The sequence below is a fragment of the Leuciscus leuciscus genome (assembly GCF_965113295.1).
Source record: "Leuciscus leuciscus genome assembly, chromosome: 6".
Classification (NCBI taxonomy): Eukaryota; Metazoa; Chordata; class Actinopteri; order Cypriniformes; family Leuciscidae; genus Leuciscus; species Leuciscus leuciscus.
Window position 1 is genome coordinate 19684569 of NC_138730.1, and position 25970 is coordinate 19710538.

Genomic DNA, 25970 nt, shown 5'->3' on the forward strand with positions numbered 1-25970 from the left:
GTAAAATTATTTTAAATTGGACTGAAACATTTACAACATGTATTTATCCCATTCATTCCAAAATGTCCTTGAACTTACAAGAAAATGTCACAAAGTTTGAGGGAGATTTGAAAGAATTGGAATGGAAGATTTAAGAATATGTCCTTGTTTCAAGGATTCACCATAATATATCAGAAAGACAATGTATGTTATAAGGTATTGTTGCTAGATAATGACATGACATCTAAACTAATATAATGTCAACTGTATATTAGAAATAATACTACAACTCTTCATTAGACATTAATTATTAGTAAATGTAATAGTATTTCTTACATCAGAAATTGTTTTTTCATAGAAAATTACTTTTTCAAATTGTAAAGACCATAGCTGAACCACACATTTAAATGATTTAAATTTTTTTTGGGACCATGTTCTGTCCTTGATTACTGCAAAAAAATCTTACTTTATTAAAATTCTTTATTTGACTATTACAAAGGGAAATAGTCATACAAATATTTAAGGATTCAAGGAATTTGTATTCACTTGTTAAAACATTCTGAAAAACTACTGAAGGGTGAGATGATTAAAGGCCTGTTCACACCAAGGACGATAACTATAACTTTATCTATAACTATAAAGTTTTAATAATTGTTCTAATTCTATGACAATAGGGTAGTCCACACAACCACTGTAACAATATTGACACACGTTGTAATCACTCCCAGAACTTTTTTTTTTCCATCTGATGAACGATAAAAACATTAACAGCTAATCAGAATCCACCTTAAAAAGCTTGAACATTTAAATTGGCAAGTTATCATGCATTAGCTAGGATGCTAATATATTTATCATTATAGTTGTCTTTATAGATATTGTATAAGTGAATAGTTCTCTGTTAAAGGACAATCATGAAATGTATTTTAAATGTACTTTTCAATGCTTTTTGGGATTATCTTATGAACTGAAGAGTGTTTTAATAGGTTTAGTTTTCAGAAAGAGAGGCCAGAGACACCTTTAAACAAAACAGCTCATGAAGATAAAACCATGGATGACTGATATTATGTGTGTGCTTTACCTGTTCCAGCTGTTTCTGCACAACCCCCTGCTGCTCTGTCACATGTTTCAGCTGCTCTGCGTCTTCTTCAGGAAACTCCCGTCCTGCTTTCTTGGCAGTTCTCTGCTTAGCTGACAGGGCCTTTTTTGACTTTCTGTGGGCCCCAATCTGCTCCTCCAAATATTTCTGCTGCATCTGAAGCAGCTGCTGGGTTTCCCTGAGCCAGTCCTCATACTGAACCTTCTGAGTGTCATCTTAATGGGGGAAAGGTTGGAATTATTAATTACTGGTTTAAAGAGTACATTTTTGTGATTAAAGGTAAAATAACATTTAAATATGTTCAGTAAATGCTTAATCTGGAATTACATTACACATTATACATAATATTCATATTCAGAATGTTTGCCCTGTAACTGGAAGATAAACAATATGGACTGTATAATGATATCAATAATTATTAAAAACTTACGGGCAAATCCTGTTCCAAAATTTGGGGGATTGGGTAGTGCCATTTGAGGAGCAAGTTTGCCATCCTAAATGTGAGATTTACGACAAAATTACACAATCATTATGGACTTGATCTGCACATCTTTTATGCATTGATTAAGGAAGAAATTATGAGAAATGCATTGAAACTACTGCTGAGAATATTACACTCTTATTTGTTTCTAAAGGAAAATTTAATTGGCCAAAATAATGTAATGCAGACCAGACATTCTAATCTGCAAAGTTTCTCACCTGTCCAGCCAACTGCATCGGAGATACAACTTCATCAGGGACAGGTAGCGCCTGACCTGTCTGGACACTACTTGGGATTTTGTGAAAAGAGGAATAATCAATCAATCAATCAATTTTTATTTATAAAGCGCTGAGCCATTAGTGCACATGCACATACACACTGAAATAAATCTAATAATATTTCAGTTAAACAAACAAGACTATTAACTCACTTGTTTACGACCATTGAAGTCATTCCCATGTTGTTCTGAACCATCATTTTGTTGATTCCTTTCAATGCAACCATCTTTGCCTTCATTATGGGGTCAGTGATAGCATCGAAATCTGAATAAAACATTGAAAAAAGTATGCACATTTATGTAAATTATAGTCACATGTATATAGGCAAAATATGTTTCTTACAAAATATAAAGTACAAATATATAAATTATTTAGCTTGGGATAAAAACATACAGAATGCATTTTAAATTATTATTTTGGGTTATATAGAAGTAAAACTCTATTGACTGCATCTGTAGCATGCTACTAATTATCACAAACAATAATTTTAGACCTCAGTTTGTAAAAACAGGCAAAAAAGTGTTACAATTAAATCAAAGTTTATGGGGAAATCCCATATACTTTAATTATAAGTGTATTTCTGTTAATAAGCTTGTTTAAAAAAATTACAACTGTAAAAAATTTGTAAATGTATAAAAACAAGTTCAAATTATTTTCTGTGGGAATGCACAACAGGATGCTGCAGGAATATTCCTTTAATTACATAACTTAGTTTTGTTTTCTTTAAAGGGATAGTTCACCCAAAAATGAAAATTGTGTCATCACTTACTCAACCTCGTGTTGTTCTAAACCTGTATGGGTTTCTCTGTTCTGTTGAACACAAAAGAAGATATTTTGAAGAATGTCGGTAACCAAACAGTTGATGGACCCCATTGACTTCCATAGTATTTTTTTTTCCCACTATCGAAGTCAATGGGGTCCATCAACTGTTTGGTTACCGACATTCTTCAAAATATCTTCTTTTGTGTTCAACAGAACAGAGAAACCCATACAGGTTTAGAACAACACGAGGTTGAGTAAGTGATGACACAATTTTCATTTTTGAGTGAACTATCCCTTTAAGAAATTAGATTTTATAAGGTTTATGATGTAAATCACAAAAATTCATTTGACAGTAAACATCAGGACTAGAAAATTGTGCTGGAATAACACTGAACACTGTACTTTGTGTTATTTTAGTTACATATATGTAATGACATGAAAAATGCTATTTACTCAAATGCCATTTACTCAAAATTACAAATGTAATTACCAACAGACCAAATTTCCAGGCAAGCAGCAGTTCAAAATTGAATTTAGCCGTTTGTAAGCAAGTAGTTCTATGTGTACACTGAAACAGTCATATGTTGTACAATGAGTTTCTTATCTTTTCAGTTTTTGACCAGCTGTTTACTACATGTAAAACAGAGAAAGGCCTAACCTTGAGGCATCAAGGAAGAACAAAAGTACATCGTTTTATATTATCTAAACCTTACCTATGTTGGGGAAGAATGAGTCACTGGAACGTTGTCTTATCATCGCTTGCATTTGCTTCTGCTGTTGTTGCTCCTGTCTTTCCTGATCCAGGAGATCTTGGAGAAGAAGTGGCTGCTCCTCCAGAAGCAGTGGTCTGTTCAGAAGACCTTGCTGTGACAACATTGCCTGTTGTGTAAGAATACTGTGTTGTTCCCCTGAGAGTACAGCATCTTTTTGATCCATACCGAAAATATGGCTTTGTTGCTGTTCCTGAATGGACCCCGGGACTTCTAATTCACTTTCGCCATGAGAAGACACCAACGATTGGCCAATACTGAGGCCAGAATCCATCCCCTGCACTGAGAAGTTTCCTTGCCCCAGCATAGAACTACTGAGTGACATTGTAGCTTCCTGATTTGGAGGGTTGCTTTGTGCCGCTGACTGACCACAGTGTTCCTGCTTTAGTGATTCACCTTCTGGTTGTACATTGACCAGCATACTTGAAAGCACTGGAGTAGCATCAGGGTGAATTCCAGTCTTTGAAACCTGTAAATTGGCATCAATATCACTTTCAAAGCCTGCTTGATTAATGGCAGCACTATCATTTATCTGATTCTTACAAGAAGTGTTTTGGGACAAGCAATCTTTAATTCCATTTTTGCTATCCTCTGTTTTCAGAGAAACCAACACCTGATCTTGAGGAACGTCTTTACTGATGTGACCTTGAGACTGGGCAGTTTTGTCCACCACTTCGCCACTTGTAGAACATGATGATGAGGATGCGTCATCAAAACTTTCAGTCTTTTTCTCAGCTTTGGTCTTTTGGACATCAGACGTCTCAGGGTGGTCTTCCATAGGATCACTGAGATCCAGGTCCTCACTAAGATCTAAATCAGCATCAGCATAAGCAATAATATCAAATTTACCAGATGTTAAGAAGTCATCTAGATGCAGGTCATTTGTTTCAAGATCCAAGTCCTTTCCATCGTCTGGGTCAAGATTTAGGTTCTCTAAATCGGCATCAACAAGGTCCTTCACCTCAACATCTTCAAGGTCCTTCACAGCAGATTCATCAGTATCAATTTTCTCCTCGGGTACTTCATTTGAGGATAAAGGGACCTCATCATTATGTACAGCAGATGAAGCAATATTTGTGAGTAAGGGTGCACTGAGAGTCTCATTGGAAGCAGGTTGGCTAATAGACCTTGTCAGGGGGATTTGTGGATGTCCAGCTCTCAGTGGAATATTGGCCTGCTGTAAATTCCCCAAGCTCAGAGATGCCTGCATCTGTGTAACAGCTACCTGAGACTGATTAATTGTTGTGTTCATTGTCTTTGGAACCTGATTGAAGGGGAATCCCATTTCTTGGCCCACCAAGAAACCTGGGGGTCGTTGGTGTGCGGGCGATTCCATTCGATTTCCCTGCATAACAGGTGGTCCAAAGGGAAGCCGCAGTCTGTTATCTGGTGCTCTGTGTCTCAGTTCTATGAAAGCCCCCATAATGTTATGCTGTTGCATGTGCATGCCACGAGGTGGCAAATGTGAGGTTACTAAAGGGCTGCCACCTATTGATTTTCCCAAGTCCATAGACATGGATCTTCTCATCTGTGGATGAGCTTCAATTATTGAGTCCTGCATTTGATGAGGTCTTGGAGCTCCCATAGGACCTTGGACACTAGAAGTGAGGGGCATCCTAAAATCAACAAAAGAAGATTACCATATTTGCATTTTTGAACAAATGTAGTCCCTTCATTAATGCAAAGTGCTACAAGTTTGGTAGTATGCAAATTCACCCACCTTGGCCCAAGCTGCCTTATATTTGAGTCGGCATCCCCAAGAAACTGTGGTCTAGGAAAGTGGCCTTCAGGGAAATGCCCCTGCTGATCCCCTGGGTATGGCCCATGAAATCTCTGAGGGGCTCTTACAGCTCCTGGACCAGGATATGGTGGTGGTGGGCGATTAAAAATTTCATTCTGCTGGCCTGTAGACTCCTGACTCCAGTGTTGAGGGGTTCCTGGAGGCATGGACAGTGGATGATCCTGTACACCCTTGTCTTGACGTATGGCACTTTTCTGCTGTTGCTGTTTGAGGATTAGCTCTCGAATACGCTGACGCTGTGAACAAATTAATGGAATGTGTTAATTGGTGTTGTACAAATTATACATTGTAACTGATATATTGCACCTCATAAGAAATAAAACCATCTTAAATAGAGTAGCAATAAAATAAAACAACACCTGTCTGAGTCTTTCCTCAGCTTCAGCAAGTGGTACTGTTTGAACTCCAGTGCTGGGCTGCCCCATGGTGTGGGAACTGATACTCTGAACTAATCCTTGTTGCTCCTTATTTTCTCCACACTGAGAATGGGGAATTATGGTGGCCTGCTCAAAGGGGTCATGGATGGGAGTCTGATTAGGTTGACTGGATATCTGCTGCGATCTGGTATCATCTGTCATACCTAGATGTTTGAGGGTCTGAGGTCCATGTTTTGTTGGACTGGCAAATGTGTCTTGCATCAGCACTTGAGGAGAGGAGAATGGATCTTGATTGGACATGGGCCCAGGTCCCAATCCCTGTCCGACACCTCCAGGGTGAGGTGTTTGTGTTAGATGTGCACATGAATCATTAGGTAATAGCTGGGACCTTCCCATTGACTGTGCATGATGATCGGGCCCTACCAAGCGTGGCAGTACAGGAGATTGACTAAAAGGATCAGCAGTCCTTTGGTGACTCGGAGACTTGGGGAACCGGTCTGCCATTCCTGAGCGTGGGGTCCCAGGGGGTTGTGCATAAGGGTCCATTGACATAGGGGACATTATGGGGTTTAGAGTCTGCTGCTGAGAGGGTTGATTCATCATAACTGGATGGCGAGATGCAGGCTGCTGAGTGTAGGGTTCAGGGTCATGTGGTCTAGGTGTGCCTGGCATTCTGGCGTAGGGGTTAGAAAACGGAGATTGGGCAAAAGGGTCACTTGAAGGTCTTGGTGTAACAGGTTGTTGTCCATAGGGATCACACAGAGAATAGTCTGGCCGAGGAGTAGAGGGTGCTCGAGCATATGGATTACAGGAAGGCTGGCGTACAATTGGTCCAGACTGAGGAAATGGGAGGGTTTGGGGCTGCCGTGAAACCCTCTGATTTGCATAGCCGTCACTTACTGCAGGACGTGGAGTGAGCGGAGGCTGTGCATAAGGATCATTATGTTGATTCTGAGAGAATCCCTCAGAGGAACGAGGGGGCATCATTGATCTTTCAAAAGGATCCCCACTTACTCTCCGTGCATGCATACCTGCATATTGTTCCTGAGCCTGAGGAGGTGGCATAGGGGTTTTAAAGACCTGGACGGACCCCGATTCATTGCTGCCTGGGATAGGAGTGAGTAAAGGACGAGCATAAGGGTCTGAGAGTATCATCCTGCCTTGAGGCATCCTCTGGTAGGCTTCCTTTCTCACAGACACCCTAGAGAAAGGATCATGGCCTGGGGAGCCAACAAGATGTCTTCCTTCCAAAGTTTGACTTGCTCTAGGAGGGCACATAGGCTTGAGAAAAGGATCTGTAGCTCCTGCTGGCCTTGGAGTGTCTGGGGGCTTGGCATAGGGATCATTACATATGGCTGTTGGAGAGCCAATTGGCTCCGAAAGACCCCTGGGAGATTTCCCTGATTCTGAGTTACGGCGTGGAGTTCCCTGACCAGTTGGTGGTGGTCTGGGTGTGCCTACCATTTTGGTGTAGGGATCCCAGGGTGAGGATGGTCTAGAGCCAGAGGAGCTTGGGGAGAACATCTGAGGGGATTGAGGCTGAGATCCCGAAGATGGGGGTGGAGGATGAGGACGCAAAAATACATCATCAGGAGAACATGATGTAGGCGTGCCAGGCAGCTGTGACTTTGAAACCCCATTCTTTGAACTGAGCTGCTTGGGAGACATGTTCTCATTGTTAGAATGCACAGAGACAGGACTCTTCAGGCCACTGGAAGAGTCTTCCTCAGATTGGCTGATTGATGGGAGTTGTTGCTGCTGCTGTTGAAGTTGTTCATTCTTCACCTGCTCCAGTTTCTGTGTAGCTTCAATCTTAGCTTGCTGCTTACTTTTCTGTCTCATTTGCTGCAACAATAAGCGAAAATATATATATTCTAATGATTAAATAGTAAGAAAATGTCAAATTTATGATTCATTTAAAATACACAATGCAGCACAGTAATAATACAAATTATGTAATAGTAATTAGTGAGAATTAATAAAGTATTTTAGAGTTAATAAAGTTTTAATTTTAGAGTTCAAAACAAGTATATGAATGTAAGTAAATAATTAGGGCTGTGCCATTAATCGAAATTGACTTTCGATTTCAATTTTGGCTTTCAACGATTATGAAAACAAGATAATCGAGGTTAAGGATTATATATTATATGCGCTTTCGTTCCTCCCTAAGCCAAACTTCTTCAAATGATTCAAATCAGCCAAATAAGTGAGTGTTGTAATATGCAGTCTGCTGTTGCTATATTGCAGGACGTATTTTAATGTATTAATATATACATATAATGTGTACAGTGAAGACTATGCAGAGTTATTTTACATTTGATTATTCAATGTCTGTTATAGGCTATTACTTATCCGAATACAACTGTTAGTACATATTCATGAAAAACTTAAAGCACTGTTTATAAAATTAGTATTTTTGTTCGGATGTATTTATTTGAACACTGCTATTTTGTTTGTAATTAGTTTCAGCTTATTGTATTACTGACAGTTTACTTGTCTTTTGTAACTGTTTTGAGGGCCTTTTACTTAGCTACTGTATATTAGTTAACCTACTATTAGGTTTTGCTGAAGTAGCCTATCTAAAATTTTTAAATTTTACTGATTTATTAAATTTCTCATATCATGGCATAACTACTGATCATATCGCCCACCAATAATTGTGTTAAATAATGGTGATTTCAATATTGACCATAATATTTGTGATTATGATTTTTGCCCCATAATCGAGCAGCCTATATTTTTTATGTCATTTGATCAGTGTATTTATTTCTAGGCAAAAGAGAACACGGATGTAATTCATTTGAAGTTCTGAGGAGATCTTGAGATGTGTGCATTTATGCTTGAAGAACATGACGTTTAAAAAAAAATTCATATTCTTTTCTGCCCTCTGAAATAAATGCTTCAGTAGAGTTTATTTTGAAGGTCACTTCTGCAAACATTTCAACAACATTAAAAACTGTAGCTCAAAATGCAAATATATTATTTTTTTGTGGTCCACAAAAGGAACAGGTATACAGATTTGGAACAACATGAGGGTGAGTAAATTAACATTTTTATTTTTGGGTAAACTATTCCTTTAATGTAGATCTACCATGACAAACCCAATTTCAGGACATCAGGTTCCAGTGGTATGTTTAATTTGTTGAGATAACAGTTTACAAACTGTCATTTAGCCATTTTCCAAACACAAACATATATTAGACTTACCTGTCTAAACTTCCATTCTTGTTCATGTTCTGATTCCTTGTGCTTCAGTGGATCTTTGAACAGTAACTCTGGGTCCAGGGGTGGAATAGCAGGATCAAACTCTTCTAAAGGCTGCTGAGGCTGGGTCGGCTGCCGCTTAATGGTCTCGTTGGACATTTGGACCTTGTTAATGCGTAGGGCTGCCCTGTTATCTCTGGCCTTTTGCTGTGAATGGTATAGTCGTGCAGGTTTGATATCAAAGACCATTGAAATTCAATGGTTGCATACATTTGCTAAAATAACATGGTTTTAAGATTAATTGTCTAAAAGCTTTTTTATTATTATTTTAAGTTGGCCTCGACTCCTTCATGTCAAGGTAATGTTCCCTTTAATCATATCTTTTTTTATTTTTTATCTATCTCTCAGACTGTAATGAGCTCCTAGGGCCCAATTTATTCTTCTGACTTTGAGCAACACTAAAGCGTCCCTATACCCAGCTGAAATAAATTCCATGCTGGTTTATACTGTTTAGTGGTGGTCTGATGCTGCTCTTACGCGGGTAGACCATCATAGCCATGTTATTAACCAGCAAAATTTAGGAGGTGAAGCTAGTCGACAAGCCAGCACACCAGCATTCAAAACACTGCATGTGCTGGTTCACCAGCAAACCAGCTTCCCAAAACACAAAAATAATATATGCTGCTCTTTTCTGTAATTGATCCAAACATTTCTATCTACATTTTGTAAGCCCTTAATAGCCAAAGAGAGAGGCATTTTACAGTGCAGCTGAACTATAAAGTACTTTTTGTCATATCATAATAATGTGATGATGATGTCCTCGTTGTATTACAGCTGATACTGTGCAACTTACCACATATGGAGCCCGGTCCTGTGAACTTGCTTTTCTCCACAGTTTTGCGATTTGTTTTACTCGTGTTGACCAATCTGTATGGTTATAACATAAAAATAAAATGATCTATTAGAAGACTAACAATGAGAGACATTAAGAAGAGATGGTGTCATTTAAGTTCAACATGTAAATCAAAATATATCTTATTTACTTTAATATATAATATGTCAGATTACATAATTAAATATAGTAAAATGGGCTGCTAATGGGAATTCATGTTTATTGTAACATAGTATTTTATTGATTTTCAAAGCTGCATTTGAGCGATCACTTTAAATTCTCTTCGCCGACCTGGATATTCCTCCTTGAGGTTTGGGAAGTTGACATTAGTGTACAGGACGGGTGCAACAGTGGCAAGTTCTCCGAGCATTTCCTCTTTCTCCCACTTCAGAGTGCTTTTCTGTGCAGTGGACATGGAGTCTCCCTCCACCTCCGAGGCAGCGGCTGGAGCAGATGCAGAAGATGACCCTGTAGCGGACCACGGACCAGCAGTCTCCTGCGCTATCAGATTGAACTTCCTGTCCCTTCACAGTGGATACAATAACAGTCATCTAAAATCCTGATTTTATCTAACTAGGCCACAATATTTTTACCTACTGAACAAAAACATGTAACTGCAATTTAGATATGTGTGGGTGTGCATTTGTCTGAAAAAAAATATACTCATAACTGACCTAAGATTGTCTGAGAAAGGCATGCGCTGCATTGAGGGGATATTTCGAGCCATATCAGGCCCTGTTCCAGGACCAATCGAGGACTGTGAAAACTCCTGTTTGGGTTCCATCAAACCATTCATCACTGGCATTCGTGAAGACATTCCTGTACAAAAACATATCAACAGTGCATAAAACAATGCCTGGCCTTCAAGATTTATCACAACGTAATGTGTCAGTTTGGTTTACCTGAGAATGAAAATCTTCAGAAAAAAACGTCTTTACAGTAATGCACTTGAGGGATTATACAAAACGCCACAGATACCATCAACTGAGTTGGTACAAAACCCAGAGTATTCTGGTAAAGGTGAAATGTGTGATTTTTGCACAACTACCATCCCCAATGTCTAAACACACGTTGAGAGCAGTAGTTCCAAACAAAAAATGCAATGCTGTTTGCGAATATTCATTGGAACCATGGATTGGGGAATCACTGAAACTTTGTTGGAAACGATGGAACTTGCGACCACAGTTAGCTAACAATGCTTATGGGAAATGCACCCCTGGTGGGGATACTCAAATAATTCAGATTTTTTTTTTCATACTCTTTTAGAAGTCAACTTATGAATGTCACATTTATAGTTGTCTGTGCAAATTCAAACCAATATGGGAATGTTTTAACATGGAAAAGATGACATGCATCACCTTTAAATTACATAGACAAGCATTACTGTCAGTCTCAACCATATCACTCAAGCATAACACTGATTATTTTCCTACAACAAACCTGAGTTTGGTTGGGAGGGATGTAAACCATGGCCTGGGGGACCATGCAGGGTTTGAGCTCCCTGGATCTGTTGATGCATCTGAGGAGGTTGGCTGGTGCTGGGACTCAGGACAGCTGAGAAGAGATCCTCCACATCCTTCCCACCAAGCTCTGCAAGGAAACAGGTCTAATATTAACAACACAATGACTTAAAGTGCTCTCTGGCAGTTGGTGCTTTGAGTATAAAACCTACCTGGTATTTTGTAGAGTCTGCTGAGTATTGATTCTGTATGGCAGAAAGATTCAGTGTTTACATTTAGATGTGTCAAGAACAAATACTACTATTCAACAATGTATACATTTGTTGTATACAGACCATCAGTGACCATCTTGTCCAGTTCAGGGCTTAGGATGCCATCCAGCTGCTCCTCGGGCACCTGACGTGGGTAAGTTCGGCCTAGATGAGTTTGAGATGAGGCAGATGCATCTTCTGTTAAAGGAGCAACGTCCAGACCTACACAAACACATATACAGAAAAGCACACAAATATTGTCACGCTCATCTCAACAAACAAAACATGCCACTGGACCCTGATGTCCTGAAATTGGGTTTGTCATGGTGAATCTTCAAAAATGTAAGGAATAGTTCACCCAAAAATAAAAAATGTAATTTACTCACCCTCATGTTATATTATTTTCTTCTATTTAACTAAAGTCAGTGGGGTCCAATGTTATTTTGGATCCCATTGACTTCCATTTTACAAACAAAAAGAATTTAAGCATTCCTCAAAAATATATTTTGTGTTCTCTATAAGAAAGTTATACAGGTTTGGAATGACAATAAGTGAGGGTGAGTATGTGATGACAGAACTTTTTAAGTAAACTATCCCACTAACACTGAACTAAAACTAATAAGCAAAACCGGACAGGAGCAGGTTGTGGATCTTGTTATCTGCCGTCATATCTGCCATGGACAAAACTGAATAAACAACTTAGTGCTGCAAATAATTTAACTAGAAATATAACTGTGGGCTCTGAGGGAGGTCATGTGGGCTCGTCCTCCAAGGCTGTTTTTACAGCAGGGATGATAGCTCAGCATCTTTCACAAAATACTGGGTTGGTTCCTTTTCATTAAACCAAGGACTCAGTGGATCTCAGAGGAACAGAGCACCTATTTTTCACTTATACATTCAGAAAGAGGCGCTGACTGTTGTTCATGGGAGGAAGGCCATTCATCAGTGCCTTCGGTTTTCTGAAATGCCGGGCTATAGAACATCTCAGTTCTGTGCGGGTATAAGAGAAGCGTCCTTGACCACATTCTGTTAATCTAGCACTGGATTGCTGCTGTCCATTATGGGAAGTTTTACTTAGTGAAACTAAATAGACTGCAGATACATAATGGTTGGATTCAGGTGCAGTAAACATTGTGAGTGATGTGTCAACAATCAAACAGTAACAGAAATGTGCCAATAAAAGCCAAGCAAAAGGGTGAGAGAGAATAGAAGAAAAAGAAAATAATCAAAAAACATGATCATGAGCTCTTACCAAATGGTGAAGGAGAGTACTCAACTTGGAAAGGGCAAAAATCAAGACCTACAAAGACCCAAACCAAACACAATGAGGGATCAGCACAGTGGAGAGAAAAAGAAAGATTCTGCAGATGATTCATACACAATGTAAATTAAAATGAGCTAAGAATGAAATATGGAAATGCCAAGAAAATTAACAAAATGAAAAGACAATCTCTTATAGGTTATTAAATATTTAGATATTAAAAAATGTATTATATATTTCAAACAAAAGTTTATTTGGTGATATGAACATTTGACTGTACACTATAAGACATTAGAGGTGTATTTTTGCTGTAGAGTCAAATAATATAATAAATAATATATTCTATATTTCTCAAACTGCACTAAACTCATGGGAAATACGAACAGAAATTGCAAATGTGCAATCATGGAATAAAACTATTTTATACACACTTTATGGACAAAATCCTACATGTGTACAGTTGTTTTTGCCGCTGACCTGTTTGCATTAACATTTCTATGAATGATAGGAATCAGTTCCACTATACAATGCAAATGACTTTTGTTAAACGCCCCATTTGGGTTTGATTTATAAATAAATGAAATGCAAGTCTTTCTCCATTTACCGAGAAATGCATACTGCGCTTTATTGTATGCGTGTGATAAAGGGAGATGTTTATAAATTACACAGAACAAATTAAAAGAGTTAAGCGTTAATGTGCTAACGGCGTCAAAAATAATTAACGCTGCTAAATAGATTGCATGTGTCAACGTGCTACGTTTGACAACCCCAAAAAACTTAACTTTTGTATGAACATTACATTCATTAACAGGCATATTTTATATCAGTCATCTAAGCACATGCCTTTATTTTCACAGGGTTTTTAAGATTACGAGAACATTATGAACTTATGAAGTTCCCATTTCAAAGCAGATTCCCAGACACTGACAATATTAGAGTTAGAGAGCTGGACCTCATTGAAAGGGCTCATCAGAACAGCAAACATGTGCTGTCATTTCTTCTCATATGTTTAGAGACAGTCATAATGGCCTACCGGGCTCCTCTGTTTGCTTTCCAATGTTATCAGAAAACATTCCCAGCAGCTCTGTGTCTGATTTCAGCTCTTCGGAGAGGTCCACTAGAGGTTCCACAGAGTTTTCTGTGGATGCGGATAAAGCAGGAAAGTAATTATAAGGGCCTAATGGTTGTAGTCACGTGTGTGCTACGAAGCACACAACGCAGGAGATTCAGAGAAATAAACAGTCTTTAATAATAAATCCACGGAGAAACTTAGGAGAACACAACTACGTTAAACCATAGACTATACCGGAAACTAAGGAAACTAAGGGCTTAAATACCCAGAGAGAGTTAATTTACAGGAAAATAAACTAAGGATTAATCAGAAACTAATGACCAAGGAACGCGGGGCAAAACGGGAGCAAGGAAAACTAAAACAAATTCCGATTAATCTAAACAGACATAGACATAAGACTTTTGTACTCCAGGAAAATGGTCTAAATTGTTTAGACACATTTAAAGTCAACATGAAATTGCACTCTCAACCCATTTTACTTGTGGAGTCAGTGAATCCGCCGGCACCCATTCCAGCAATGTGTGTAAAGAAAGTAAATGGGGTCTATTTAAATTTCCTATTGACTTCAAGGGAAATATATTTATAAATCAGACTGGGTTTGAATGTCAAATGGAAAAAAGACACAAACAGAAAGAGACAAAAAGGCTGCAACAGGCCGTGCGTGTGTGTGTGTGTGTGTGTGTGTGTGTGTGTGTGTGTGATTGCACCAGTAGCTGCGAGAAACGTACGTGCTGCTACTGCTTTACTGGGCAGCGGTGCCGCTGACGCACTGAGTGATGCGTTTGACAATGGCTTCATCTGATTGGCCGTGAGCTGTTTCCTGTCTCGGTCATCTTCTAGCAGCCGTGTGGTTTCCTGTCTGCTCTGTTTGCTCTTGTCCAGCAGGTCTTTCCCAAAAAAGGCCTCCTGTAAGAGAAGAGATTGGAGTGAGAGTACTTCAGTATAAAATGTGCAAGGTGACTGATTTGTCCATCAAGTAAAGATGATATGGGTTTTAAAAAAATATGGCTTTCATAAATTGAGCAATAACTGTTCAGGCTAGTGGTCAACCATTATGGGTTTTTTAATGTTGAATGCTGATGCCAATATCTAGAGAGCATCTCATGGCTCATAAAATGCAGATACTGCATAATACAATTTAATGATCACAAAAGGGATTTTGTTATACTACAGAATATTTCAAAAAGGAAAATGTTTATTACCCATGACCTACTTGTGTTAATCAAACAAGTGGATTTTTTTTGGTCAATATGACCTTTTGTTTTTTAAAAACATTCAAATTCAGACCAATCTGCAAATGTATCATTCAGACTGATTCATGTGAACTGTTTTTGGCTTTAATTACAATAAATCAATAATTTTATTCATGAAGGATGCAAAAGAGAATGATCATATTAATCATTAAAGACATTGAGTAATGATGCAGAAAACTCAGATGTTCCATCAAAGTAATAAATGACATTTTAAAAATAGATTAAAATAGAAAACAGTTATTTTAAATTGTAATAATATTTCACAATATTGTTGTTTTTATTGTACTTCTGAACAAACAAATGCAGCCTTGGTGAGGATAGAAGACATTGAATATTATCAACATTTAATATATATATATTTTTAAGTATTTGCATGATTCATTTTCTAAATATCATATTTCCCAGTGCTGGAAAACACAACATCGCTCATGTCAAAGACAACAGTATCGCATTTCGGATGATCATGACATTCAGAGCGAATCTTCTGAAGAGGAATACTCGAATCACATTGAGCTGTTATCATTTGTAATGAAAGCATTGTTGATAGAGTATCTTTTCCGGGTACAGTGGATATTTTCCAGATGGCTCTGTGTTTGTCTGAGCCGACTGTCTGGCTCTCGTATGCCGTTACACTGCACTGACTGTCACGTTATGGGAGCCCCTCAAATGAGCTCATGTTTCATCCCGTCTCATACCACTCCAGCGCAGTCCCACAGGACGCACAATCTACGAAGACACACGCCGCTGCACGTGTGCACGGCAATAACAGGAACAAGCATGAAAATATCATCCGTAATACGACTTCCCAACACACCGCCTGTTCTGTCATTTCAGTTCAGCTGACCTGACAGCCTCCAGCTCTCAGGAACCTGCCTGGCTGAGACATTAAAAGCCTCCATTTTCAATAATTGATTTGAAGTGGCTCTTCTGAGAAGCACCTTTAGGGTGGATTTTCTCAGTGTTGATGCAGGAGCTAGCATGAACAGCTAGCATTAGCTCAACCATCAAACTACGTCATTCCCACCTCATCAGTTCTTGGTTTCTTGAGCTGGTCGATATGATGGTGTAATACAAAGTGTGACGGTATCAATTTTGCTGAATCTTTTATACAGTGGTAAATACATTTGTGCAGCTATCAATGTGCAGACCTGCTTTATGCTATTTACACGTGAGGGTGACAGAAACATGAAGTAATATGAAAATACAAAGCAGGATGGGTCGCAAATAAAGCAATAATAAAGGGTGTTGATAAGTACAGCAAAAGTTTATTTGTTTTTACATGTGCCGCATTAATAGAGAATTCAACTGATGTGTATATCAGCTTTGTAACTTTGAAAGTGTCTCATTTAATTCAAATTTAGAGTCAGAATTATTTGCTTAATAATAGTAGTTTTACTGATTTGAATCATTGTTTTTGCTTTTTTACTTGAACAATGGTAAGTGGTTTATTCATTATTCATATTCATAAATCTATTGTTGTTGCAACCATCATCCTCCAGATATAAAGAGGAAATGATCTGACAAGATGATGTGCTTTTCATTAGTATTTACACAAACTGTTCAAGCGTTTGGGGTCGGTAACATTTTGTAAAAAATGTTTTTGAAAGAAGTCTCTTACGTTCACCAAGGTTGCATTTATTTGAAATACAAATAATACAGTAAAAACTGTAGTGTGAAAAAAAACTCTTTTCTATTTAAATGTATTTTAAAATGTAATCCTTTGATGTCAAAGCTAAATTTTCAGCATCATTACTCCAGTCTTCAGATTGATCCTTCAGAAATCATTCTAATATGATGAATTGATGCTTAAGATACATTTCTTATTATTATTATCATCAATGTTGAAAACATTTGTGTTGCTTTTTATTTTTGTGAAAGGATTCTTTTATTAATAGAAAGTAAAGTAAATTTGTGTAACATTACAAATGTCTTTACTGCCACTTTTGATCAATTTGACGCATCCTTAGTGTGATGCACAGGATTATCCCAAAATAGGCTTTCCACATGATTAATATACCAACAAATTTTCTGTTACATATCCAGCAGAAAATACTGTATTGTGGTTTACAGATTGAGCATGATATAAAATGACTCATCAATTGTATCAGACCATCCCCCAGTTATGCTTCCTGACATAAATGTATAAGTATGCAAGTGAGTGCAAAAGGAGTCTAGGACAAAGTCTTAAGATTAAAAAAAAAATTGATCTGTTGTAGCTTTCAAACATCAGTTTGAGACTAACGACAGGAGTCTGAGTTGGATAAATGACATCATCTCCCTAAGAGTCCACATGTCAAACTCGGCTATACAAGCTCCCAATTCACCTAGCAGAGTGCTCTGAAGTCCACTAAAAGCTGTGGCATCTCCCAGTGCATCTGTAGCAGTTGCCCAGTGACATCCCTGGAATTTACTTGAGATAAAGGGAGCATCAGCTGAAAAGTTTCTATTGATTCCAGAGGACTGTGGCTTAGAAATGATCTCATATCAAGTGGCCTGTTTTGGAGAGATGTGCTATAGCTTTTCTAAGTAGATTTGACTTTTGACTGGTGGATGAAAAACAGGGCTAAAAACACCCCACAAACTTACATTGAATGACCCATACTCTGCTTAAATGAAAGGGTAATTTAGCCAGTCGGTGTTCTGTCACGAGCCGCTTGCGCTATTTACTGTGACTAACTATGCGATCAAACATTCCCAGTGATGAACTGTAATAAATCCAAACATAGATCTAGACTACATTGTTTGCGATTGTGGTTGCTGAATTTACGGTTGTTTTAATAGAAAAACATTAATGTAATTTGGAATAATTGGAATTACTATTAGGAATTTAACTGTTAAAGTTTCTTGTTTTACTAATTTTCATAATGTAGACAGAGAGTGTTAATTTAAATGTTGAAATGAGGAAACTAGATGCGTATGAGTGGAGATTCTCTTGATTTGTGATTATAGGTGAAAATGCACTAATTCTGATGAAATGTAAAGATAAAATTCTCAAATGACAGCAATCATTGCAATTATAATTTTTAACAAAATAATCATTTTTATCAGTTTAAAGCTACACTGTGTAGGATTTTCTCCCATCTAGCGGTGAAATTGTTTATGACTACCAACTGAATATTTACTTTCTAGCCCCTCCCATTCCGAGGGCGTTTTAACTCCTACGGTGGCCGTATTATTTCAAATCTGCCGGCAGTCGCGAGTAATCTCCCCCTCGCATTCGTCACGGTGCCACTGAGTGTAAAAACGCAAAAGGCGAAGCTTGAATTTCCAGGTATGTCCCTCTTTGGCTAATGTATTTTCAAGATGGAGGCGCAACATGGCTGCCACCATTCGAGCGACTCGCTGGCAGATTCTACGCTTACGAGAATACTTGATTAGTTGGTAGAAGTAATTACACATTAATGAGCACATATCATTTTGAAAGAACAAAGTGTTTTTTGCTAAGAATCAACTTAAAAAATTACACAGTGTAGCTTTAACCATAATGCACCACAATGAAAATGTGACTACATTTCCAATGACTAAAACTAGACTAAAATGCCCAGACATGTATCCCCCGTTTCACAGACAAGGCTTAAGCCTAGTCCCAGACTAAAATAAATGTTTGAGCTGTTTTAACTGAAAGCAACTTGCACTGACAAATCTTAAAATATATCAGTACCATTGTTTTGTCTCAAGATGCACACCAGCAATGTTTTTTTCTAAGGCACTTTTATAAAAGCTACTTAAATGTCCTAATTGAACTAAGGCCTAATCCATGCTTAATCTAAGCCCTGTCTGTAAAACCAGGCCTTACTCGTCTAAAAATAGACTAAACAAAAACAGGACAAAGTTGACTAAATATGATAAAAACTAAAAAGTATATCTGACACAAGACTAAATAAAAATTAGCTGACAAAATGAGCATTACCTGTAGGTAAGTGGGGAAAGCCTCCTCCAGTTTGGTCTTCTTTTTCCTATAGCGTTTCCGTATTTTAACCTCAGGATTGTCGTGAAAATCAGACAAAGGAGGTTTTTCATCAATTGGAGTGTCAGGCACTTGGTCACCCCAGCCTATCAGGACAGAAAAGAGAAACCATATTCATTCTTTACATCAAAATCCTATATAATCCAAAAATTATGCAGATGAGTTTTACATCTACAAAGCATCTACACTCTCAACACAATATATTTTTGTTGTAATAATAACTTTTGTCTATATTAATCAATAGATCAGTCTAGATTAGAGGTGTCAAATACATGGCGATCAGGATGAGCCCAATCCAGCATTATGCACTAATGCAGTGGTCGTGGACATTTGACAGCAATTGATACATTCAAAAATAATAAAGACTGACGATTTATTTAAGATCCAACATGAGCTACCAGAAAGTCATCTTACTGAAAGTGTTGAATGATACTCACCCTCGTCTTTGCCTTGCAGGGTCTCAGAACCAGTGGAGTCCTTCCTGACCAAGGCAGGTTTGGTTCTGCCTGGACCCATCCGGTTCCTCTGTCTGACCATGAAACCTCCAATACCTGAGTAAAAGCAGAAACTCCTCAATATTGTTTAACATTTCAAATGAAGTGCTTCATCACCTCTGCTGAAATTATCAGCATTTTGAATCAAATTTTGATTCGATATATGCATAGATTTGATTCTAGTTGACTGTTTTGTGTTACTTTTTATACTTGACTGCAGGAGACAGGTCTTGAAGAAAAAATCTTACTGAATTAACTGTAAACCTTGAAATGTATTGTTTTTCTTCCCCATTTTAGTCAACCAAGTTGATTATTACTAGGTTTATTTAACATGTCTTAAGAAATACTACAGAAATTGAATAATCAAATGTAAAAATAAGACACAGTTTAGTCTTCACTGTTAAATATAAATTGATTCATAATGAAGATACAAAAGTGATTCAGTCAAAAGCAGTGAGTGATTTTCTGTTTCTTTTTTTACTTTTTGATTAAATTAACAAAACAGACAGCAACAGTTTATTAGGCTGCTGTCCCTTTAAGAACAAATTCACGGATCTAATACACTGTTACACATCCGATTGTTTATGTTCACGTAGGACATAACAGACTGTGTTTATGTGAATACTTCACACAATACCATGTGTGTATTTGACCATTCAAGCGCAATAAGCTGTGAAAGAGAACTGAATTAGGGATCGCATGCATCTTGAGAGGTGGCATCTGTGCTCCAGTCCTTTTTTTGTGGCGTATTGTGATTGATAACACTGTACGCATCAATAACTTTAAGTAGCACAGCGAAGTTAAACACATGTAACACTTTAGAAAACAGATTTTTGAAATTTGTGAATCGATGCGAATCGGCAGAAGATAGAATCGTGATTCATCAAGTCTCTCACCTGGGCGGTAGGGCTTCCTCTTTCTCTTCTTGCAGGCATCTGTGTCTTTAGAGTCATCTTCTGCTGTGGCCTCTCTTTCAGGACTTGAATCTGACTTCCCCTCACCATCCACCATCTCCACTTCTTCTGCAAAACACACACAGGCAAACAAATACACAAAGCTGTCAGGAATCGCACACAGGTAAGCAAACTTCACTCTGCGAGAAGAGTAACTGAGTAACTGAATATGAGACACTTTAATATGTTCTACGCAACATGTTCAGCAAACTGCAATCAATTAGTGTTAAAAAAAATAACATTTTTAATCACTATAATGAGCTGCCTGGCTAGATAACTAGTTTTATGGTATCACAGTTGCACTCCCCATGTGACGGCTGCTTTAAATTGTTGATAGAAAAATGATGCTACCTTTTACGATACCTAATTTTCCTCACAATTGGAGGCACATTCAATCTTGATCTTTTATGGATAATTCCACAATGCTTTGCCATGAACTCACCAAAACATTTAAAAGATGATAGAAATCATATATTGTTAATATGCATGGCCCTTTTATTTTAAAACTGACAACACGATTTGAATGTATAAACGAAAAAGTTTATTTTAAGGTTGTGAACCCCTCAATCCTGCATATATTATTTCGCTTATCATTCATGGATATTAAACTATTGCAACAAAAAAAAAGTGTAAACGGTCGAGATGTAGGAAGCAGTACTTTTGATGTCGTCAATGTCTCCATCTCTGGAGAGTTCGGTCTGTGGGTCTGGAGGAGTCTGCAGCACGGCCACACTGTTCTGGTTTATGATCTTCAGTTTGAGTTTGGGTTTGGAGCGTCTCCGGCGAGAGGCTGCATTGGCGAGACTTTGTAGCTGGGACAGACCAGACTCCGTGAGACAAACACCGTCCTGGGTGTACGTCCTCGACAGGTCTGTGGAGCAGAAACATTAAGGAACCTCATTGGAAACACGAAGAATCGACTCAAAAGAACAATTCCACTCTCAAATTGGGCATTACTATGGAGAACATTTTACAAAGAACAATATCTAGTTGATGAAATATGTCATAGCAAAGCAAAACCAGAAGTATTTAAATTTCAGCAACACTAGGTTCTATTAGTTAACATTAGTTATTGCTTTAACTAACAAGAAGCAATTCCTTTTGTTAACGGTAGTTAACAAATACAACTCTTCATTGTTCATTCATGTTAGTTCAGGTCCGTTAAATAAAATTATTACACGGCTCTGTGGAATTCTTGATTCTGATAACAGCCGGTAAAAAACGATAACACAGGCTCATCCGGGTAACTGTCACTGAAGTCGGCGCTTTTCTTTTGCTAGGAATTTTTTTTCCTTGTGAAAGTTTTGTGTTAGGTGAGCTAATAAAATATTAAAACTCTAAATCAATATTTTTTGTACAGTTATTTAATTATATCATCCGGTATCACAGACTCGCTCTGTCTTGTTTCATAAAAAAATTTTTTTAATGAATTAATTTTAAAACAGTTTCATCTCAAATCAATATCTCTTATCCCCATAATTATGTTGTGAAATACTGTGTAATAAGTGGTATGACTGTATACCGTATCCCTTAAATGCCGTCTAGTTTGAACTTGGCGCTTGCTAGCAACTGCTCTCTCCATGGAAGCTTTGCGTTTAAAGAGCTAATAAAATATTTCGACTCGGATCAATATTTAATGTCTAATTATTTACTGTGTGGCAAGTTTATGTAGCCGTGTAATAAGTGGGGTCCTGATCATGCTTTGCGTTGGGGTCCTGATCACAACCAGCTGGATGTACATTATCCCTTACTTAACAGATACAACTTTTGATTTTAATAATGTATTAGTAAATGTTGAAATTAACATTACCTAAGATGAAGACTAAAATTTTTCTTTGTTAGTTCATGTTAACTAATGTAGTTAACTAATTGAACCTTATTGTAAAGTTTTAATTGAAATTCCATTACTTTTAATTATTATAATCTGACGTTTTTATAATTCCGTTCGAAAAATAAACGTTTTAGTAAAATGACATCAACTTTACCAGGATCTCTTGTTTTTGTGAATCTTTGTGGTATGAGAACCGACTCGACAAAATCCAAACTGGGCTTGGCCGGCGTTGCAGGTGCTGTGTAATGAACACATAAATACACAATGTCAACCAAAAAAAAAAAAAAAAGATTTATAAATGTAAAACAGACTGTTCTAAAGCAGAGCTTATGTGTACCAGGAGAGAGAGGGGTCTGGCCTTGGCACAGACTGCAGTCAAAGCTGGTCTCTGCGATCTTCTCCACCTCCTCCTCCGAGCAGATCCCCTGACACGAGGCATGCATCCACCTGCAGACACGGGAACAGCGCGTTTGTGCTACGGATATCAATGATGCCTCAAAAAATGATTTGCTGAGTTGAAAGGAATCCAAGCACACCAGCAGGTACAGGCACAGCCCAGACCAAGAGTGCTGGACCGCAGCTCACCTGTCACACTGGCGGCACTGCAGGATGATCTCCTCCTCATTGTAGTCCTGCTGGCACAGTGGGCATGATGCCAGGCTGGCGCAAGGGGCACACTGAGTGTAATTATTCTGCCACTCACACCTCAGACCCGCAGACGTGGCGCCGCACTGCGTACAGGACACACACCTGTGGGAGGCCCAAGCAGGCACAATGACATTAATCACACACCACACGGCTCCACCAATTTTACCACCCTAATAACTGCTCATATCAATACATGACAAGTTAAATTATTCGCATTAATAAGTCTTATAAAAAAAAAAATTTGTTAATAAAAGGTCCTCCATTGTAACTAGCAAGTATTCTTAAATGAACCACAAGTATATATAAAAAAAAAACGACATTTGAAGCAGTTTTTAAAGCACAGTTGAAGTACGATAATTTTGTAAACCTATGTAAAAATCAAGATTTTTTTCTCAATTATATTAATTTAAATATGTATTTTAAAGAGAAAAGTGTAAATTGTGAAACAATGTGGAATACCATTTGCATTTCCAGCTCCCATTGGGCACATTCTGCAGGGGCGGGTCTAAGCAGTAGGTGTGGTAGCTGATGTCACAATCGTCACAGAGCAGCAGACGTCCCGGGTCGCTGGCCTGACCACACGCTTCGCACACGGTACACTCCAAACACCGCCAGCCTTTACTCAACACCACCTTAGTGATCTGACAACCAAGGCATTTCATTTAACACGAGGCAGCATGCATTTGAAGACTTTCCAAAGAACTTTCCAAAAAACAAAAGAACATAGTCGTTTTTAGTATAATTTTAATTAAAAAAAATAAAAAATAAAATAAAAAGGCCGCTTCTTTTTGTTTCACAGAAAAAAAAGAAAGCTGCATTTTCAGCACCATTACTCTTCATACATTAGTCTTCAGAGTCACATGATCCTTTAGAAATCATTCTAATATGATGATTTGATGCTCAAGAAACATTTCTTAATACTATCAATGTTGTGCTGCTTAATATTTTTGTGGAAACATAGATTTTTTTATTTAGGATTCTTTGATGAATAAAGTTCAAAATAACTTTGAAATAGAAATCTTTTGTAACATTATAAACGTCTTTACTCTCAATTCAATGCATCCTTGCTGAATAAAAGTGGTAATGTAAGTGTTATGCAATGTGCTTATTGCGCTTAAATGGTCAAATACAGTAAATGTAAAAATGCCTGTCTTGCAGAGTATTCAGTTAAATAGTCAGTTGTGTAACAGTATATTGGATCTGTGCATAAGCTCTTAAAGTGACAGCAATCTAATATTCCTGCTGTCATGTTAATCAAAGAACAAAAGACAAAGAAAATCACTCTCTGCTCTTGACTGAATAACTTTTGTAACTTTTTGATTACTTTCATTTCTGTACTATTTCTCACCTGAATACTGTTAGACCCACCTGAAAAACTTAAAGCCATGTTTATTTCATTTGTCTCTTTATTGTATTGTATTTATTTGTGCAATCATTTGCAATTTGTGTTTATTTGTTCTTATTTTATTACTGACTGTTTACTTGACTTAAAAAAAAAGAGAAAAAAAAGCTATTCTGTGCTATGTGTAAGCTATTACAATAAAATGACCTAAATTATCAACAACAACAAAAATGAGATAATAACAAATGATCTGTATGGTGCCGCAGTTTTTCCCTGTGTTATATAATATCGATATTTTTCAAGGTATCGTATCGAACAGGGAAATTCCAGTAAAGTGACAACCCTACTACATAATTATGTCTCCTTAAGTAATTTCAGTAATTTTTTCCATTATTGAATTTTCTTCTTTTCTTTTCTTTTTTGCCCAGCCATAATTAACGCTACAAACATCACCTCAAACACAGAAAAGGGGAAGGATATGATGGCCTCAACCTGTAAAGTGCTCTGTTGTGCTGTGGTGTTTAAAAGTGCTCACCTTTATGTTAACACAGAAAGGGTGGTAACACTGTCCACACTGAGCACAGGCCAGGAGTCGACCCTCCACACCCTGTCCAAAACTTCCACACACCACACACATATCCTAAGGGAATGAACACAAACACAGACACATACATACCACTGTAAGAGAGCAGCAGACTCCACATATACGGCTGTAAGCAGCACCGACTGCTCAGAAACATTCACTTTTACCTGTTTCAGTGTGAACGTGTCTGTACTAGAGAAAATCACCACTGTACTGTGCATGGCGCTTTCCTCCTCTTCCTTGAATATGCACATTGGTTCCATGATGTTGACCTGCAGAGATACAAACATACCATGCAAATTAATGGAAAAACAGTCATGCTATAGTTACATATTCACATATCAGAACAAACAAATGTGTTAGCTGACATACTCCTGGTATTGGGATTGGAGGAACTCCATTTTTCATTCTGGCACGGCCACGTCCCCCCCGGCCTGTGACACCCGAACCCCTGGGCCGTCTCCTGCCGGGGAAGCCAGATCCTCTGCCCTGGTGACATAACAGAGATACCATCAGGGTCATCCTCGCTGGCAGAGAGTGATTCTCATCGAGAAGAAGGGGCTAAAGGATTGTGTTAGTGCATTGGCTTGCACTTTGCCCACCGGGAGCTTCTTGTAGCTAGTAGTAGCTTTATAAGTGTGATAAATCACAAAAAAATTCAATTGCATGTGCTTATACATATGTAATTACACTGTAATAACAACATTATTGTTTGTGATGGGTTAATTTCACATTTCTGCAACCGATCACAGATAGTTTTTAAATAAAGAGATCCTAATCCCTTTTCTATGAATACACATGGCCAATCTTGTAATTACTGAGTAAGGATTTAACAAAATTTGCTTAAAAGTTTAGGGTCAGTAAAAAAAGAAAAAAAGAAATCAATGAAATTAATACTTTCATTCAGCAAGGATGTATTAAACTGATCAAAAGTGACAGTAAAGTACAAAAAAGATATTTCAAATAAATGCTGTCATTTAGAAATTTCAATTCATCAAAGAAATGTATTATGGTTTCCACAAAAATATTTAACGTTGATAATAATAAGAAATGCTTCTTGAGCGGCAAATCATCATATTAGAATGATTTCTGAAGGATCACTTGAGTAATGATGCTTATATAATACATCAATTACATTTTAAAACATATTAAAATAGAAAATAGTTATTTTAAATTGTAATAAAATGTCAAAATATTACTGGTTTACTATATTTT

General features: G+C 37.6%; 1 protein-coding gene across 7 annotated transcripts in view; it reads right to left on the minus strand.

The window, feature by feature from the left end:
* Positions 1–25970, minus strand: part of kmt2cb (lysine (K)-specific methyltransferase 2Cb) — a 104839-nt gene that overhangs the window by 18773 nt on the left and 60096 nt on the right. For 4 of the 7 annotated variants that reach the window (XM_082171936.1, XM_082171937.1, XM_082171934.1 and 1 more), the window contains exons 15-42: positions 25128–25244; positions 24923–25027; positions 24708–24812; positions 23290–23471; positions 22768–22932; positions 22520–22629; positions 22337–22420; positions 21010–21222; positions 20295–20420; positions 19342–19455; positions 18848–18990; positions 14413–14590; positions 13646–13750; positions 12604–12651; positions 11436–11573; positions 11313–11345; positions 11081–11230; positions 10315–10459; positions 9932–10164; positions 9602–9675; positions 8752–8955; positions 5527–7389; positions 5087–5403; positions 3310–4982; positions 1987–2098; positions 1775–1841; positions 1506–1569; positions 1058–1290 (exon numbers count right to left, since the gene is read on the minus strand). In XM_082171936.1, the coding sequence (XP_082028062.1) occupies positions 1058–1290; positions 1506–1569; positions 1775–1841; positions 1987–2098; positions 3310–4982; positions 5087–5403; positions 5527–7389; positions 8752–8955; positions 9602–9675; positions 9932–10164; positions 10315–10459; positions 11081–11230; positions 11313–11345; positions 11436–11573; positions 12604–12651; positions 13646–13750; positions 14413–14590; positions 18848–18990; positions 19342–19455; positions 20295–20420; positions 21010–21222; positions 22337–22420; positions 22520–22629; positions 22768–22932; positions 23290–23471; positions 24708–24812; positions 24923–25027; positions 25128–25244 (7101 nt within the window). Of the gene's footprint in view, positions 1–1057; positions 1291–1505; positions 1570–1774; positions 1845–1986; positions 2099–3309; positions 4983–5086; positions 5404–5526; positions 7396–8751; positions 8956–9601; positions 9676–9931; positions 10165–10314; positions 10460–11080; positions 11231–11312; positions 11346–11435; positions 11574–12603; positions 12652–13645; positions 13751–14412; positions 14591–18847; positions 18991–19341; positions 19456–20294; positions 20421–21009; positions 21223–22336; positions 22421–22519; positions 22630–22767; positions 22933–23289; positions 23472–24707; positions 24813–24922; positions 25028–25127; positions 25245–25970 lie in introns of all 7 variants that reach the window. The other 3 variants (XM_082171935.1, XM_082171933.1, XM_082171931.1) reach the window with 3 other exon arrangements.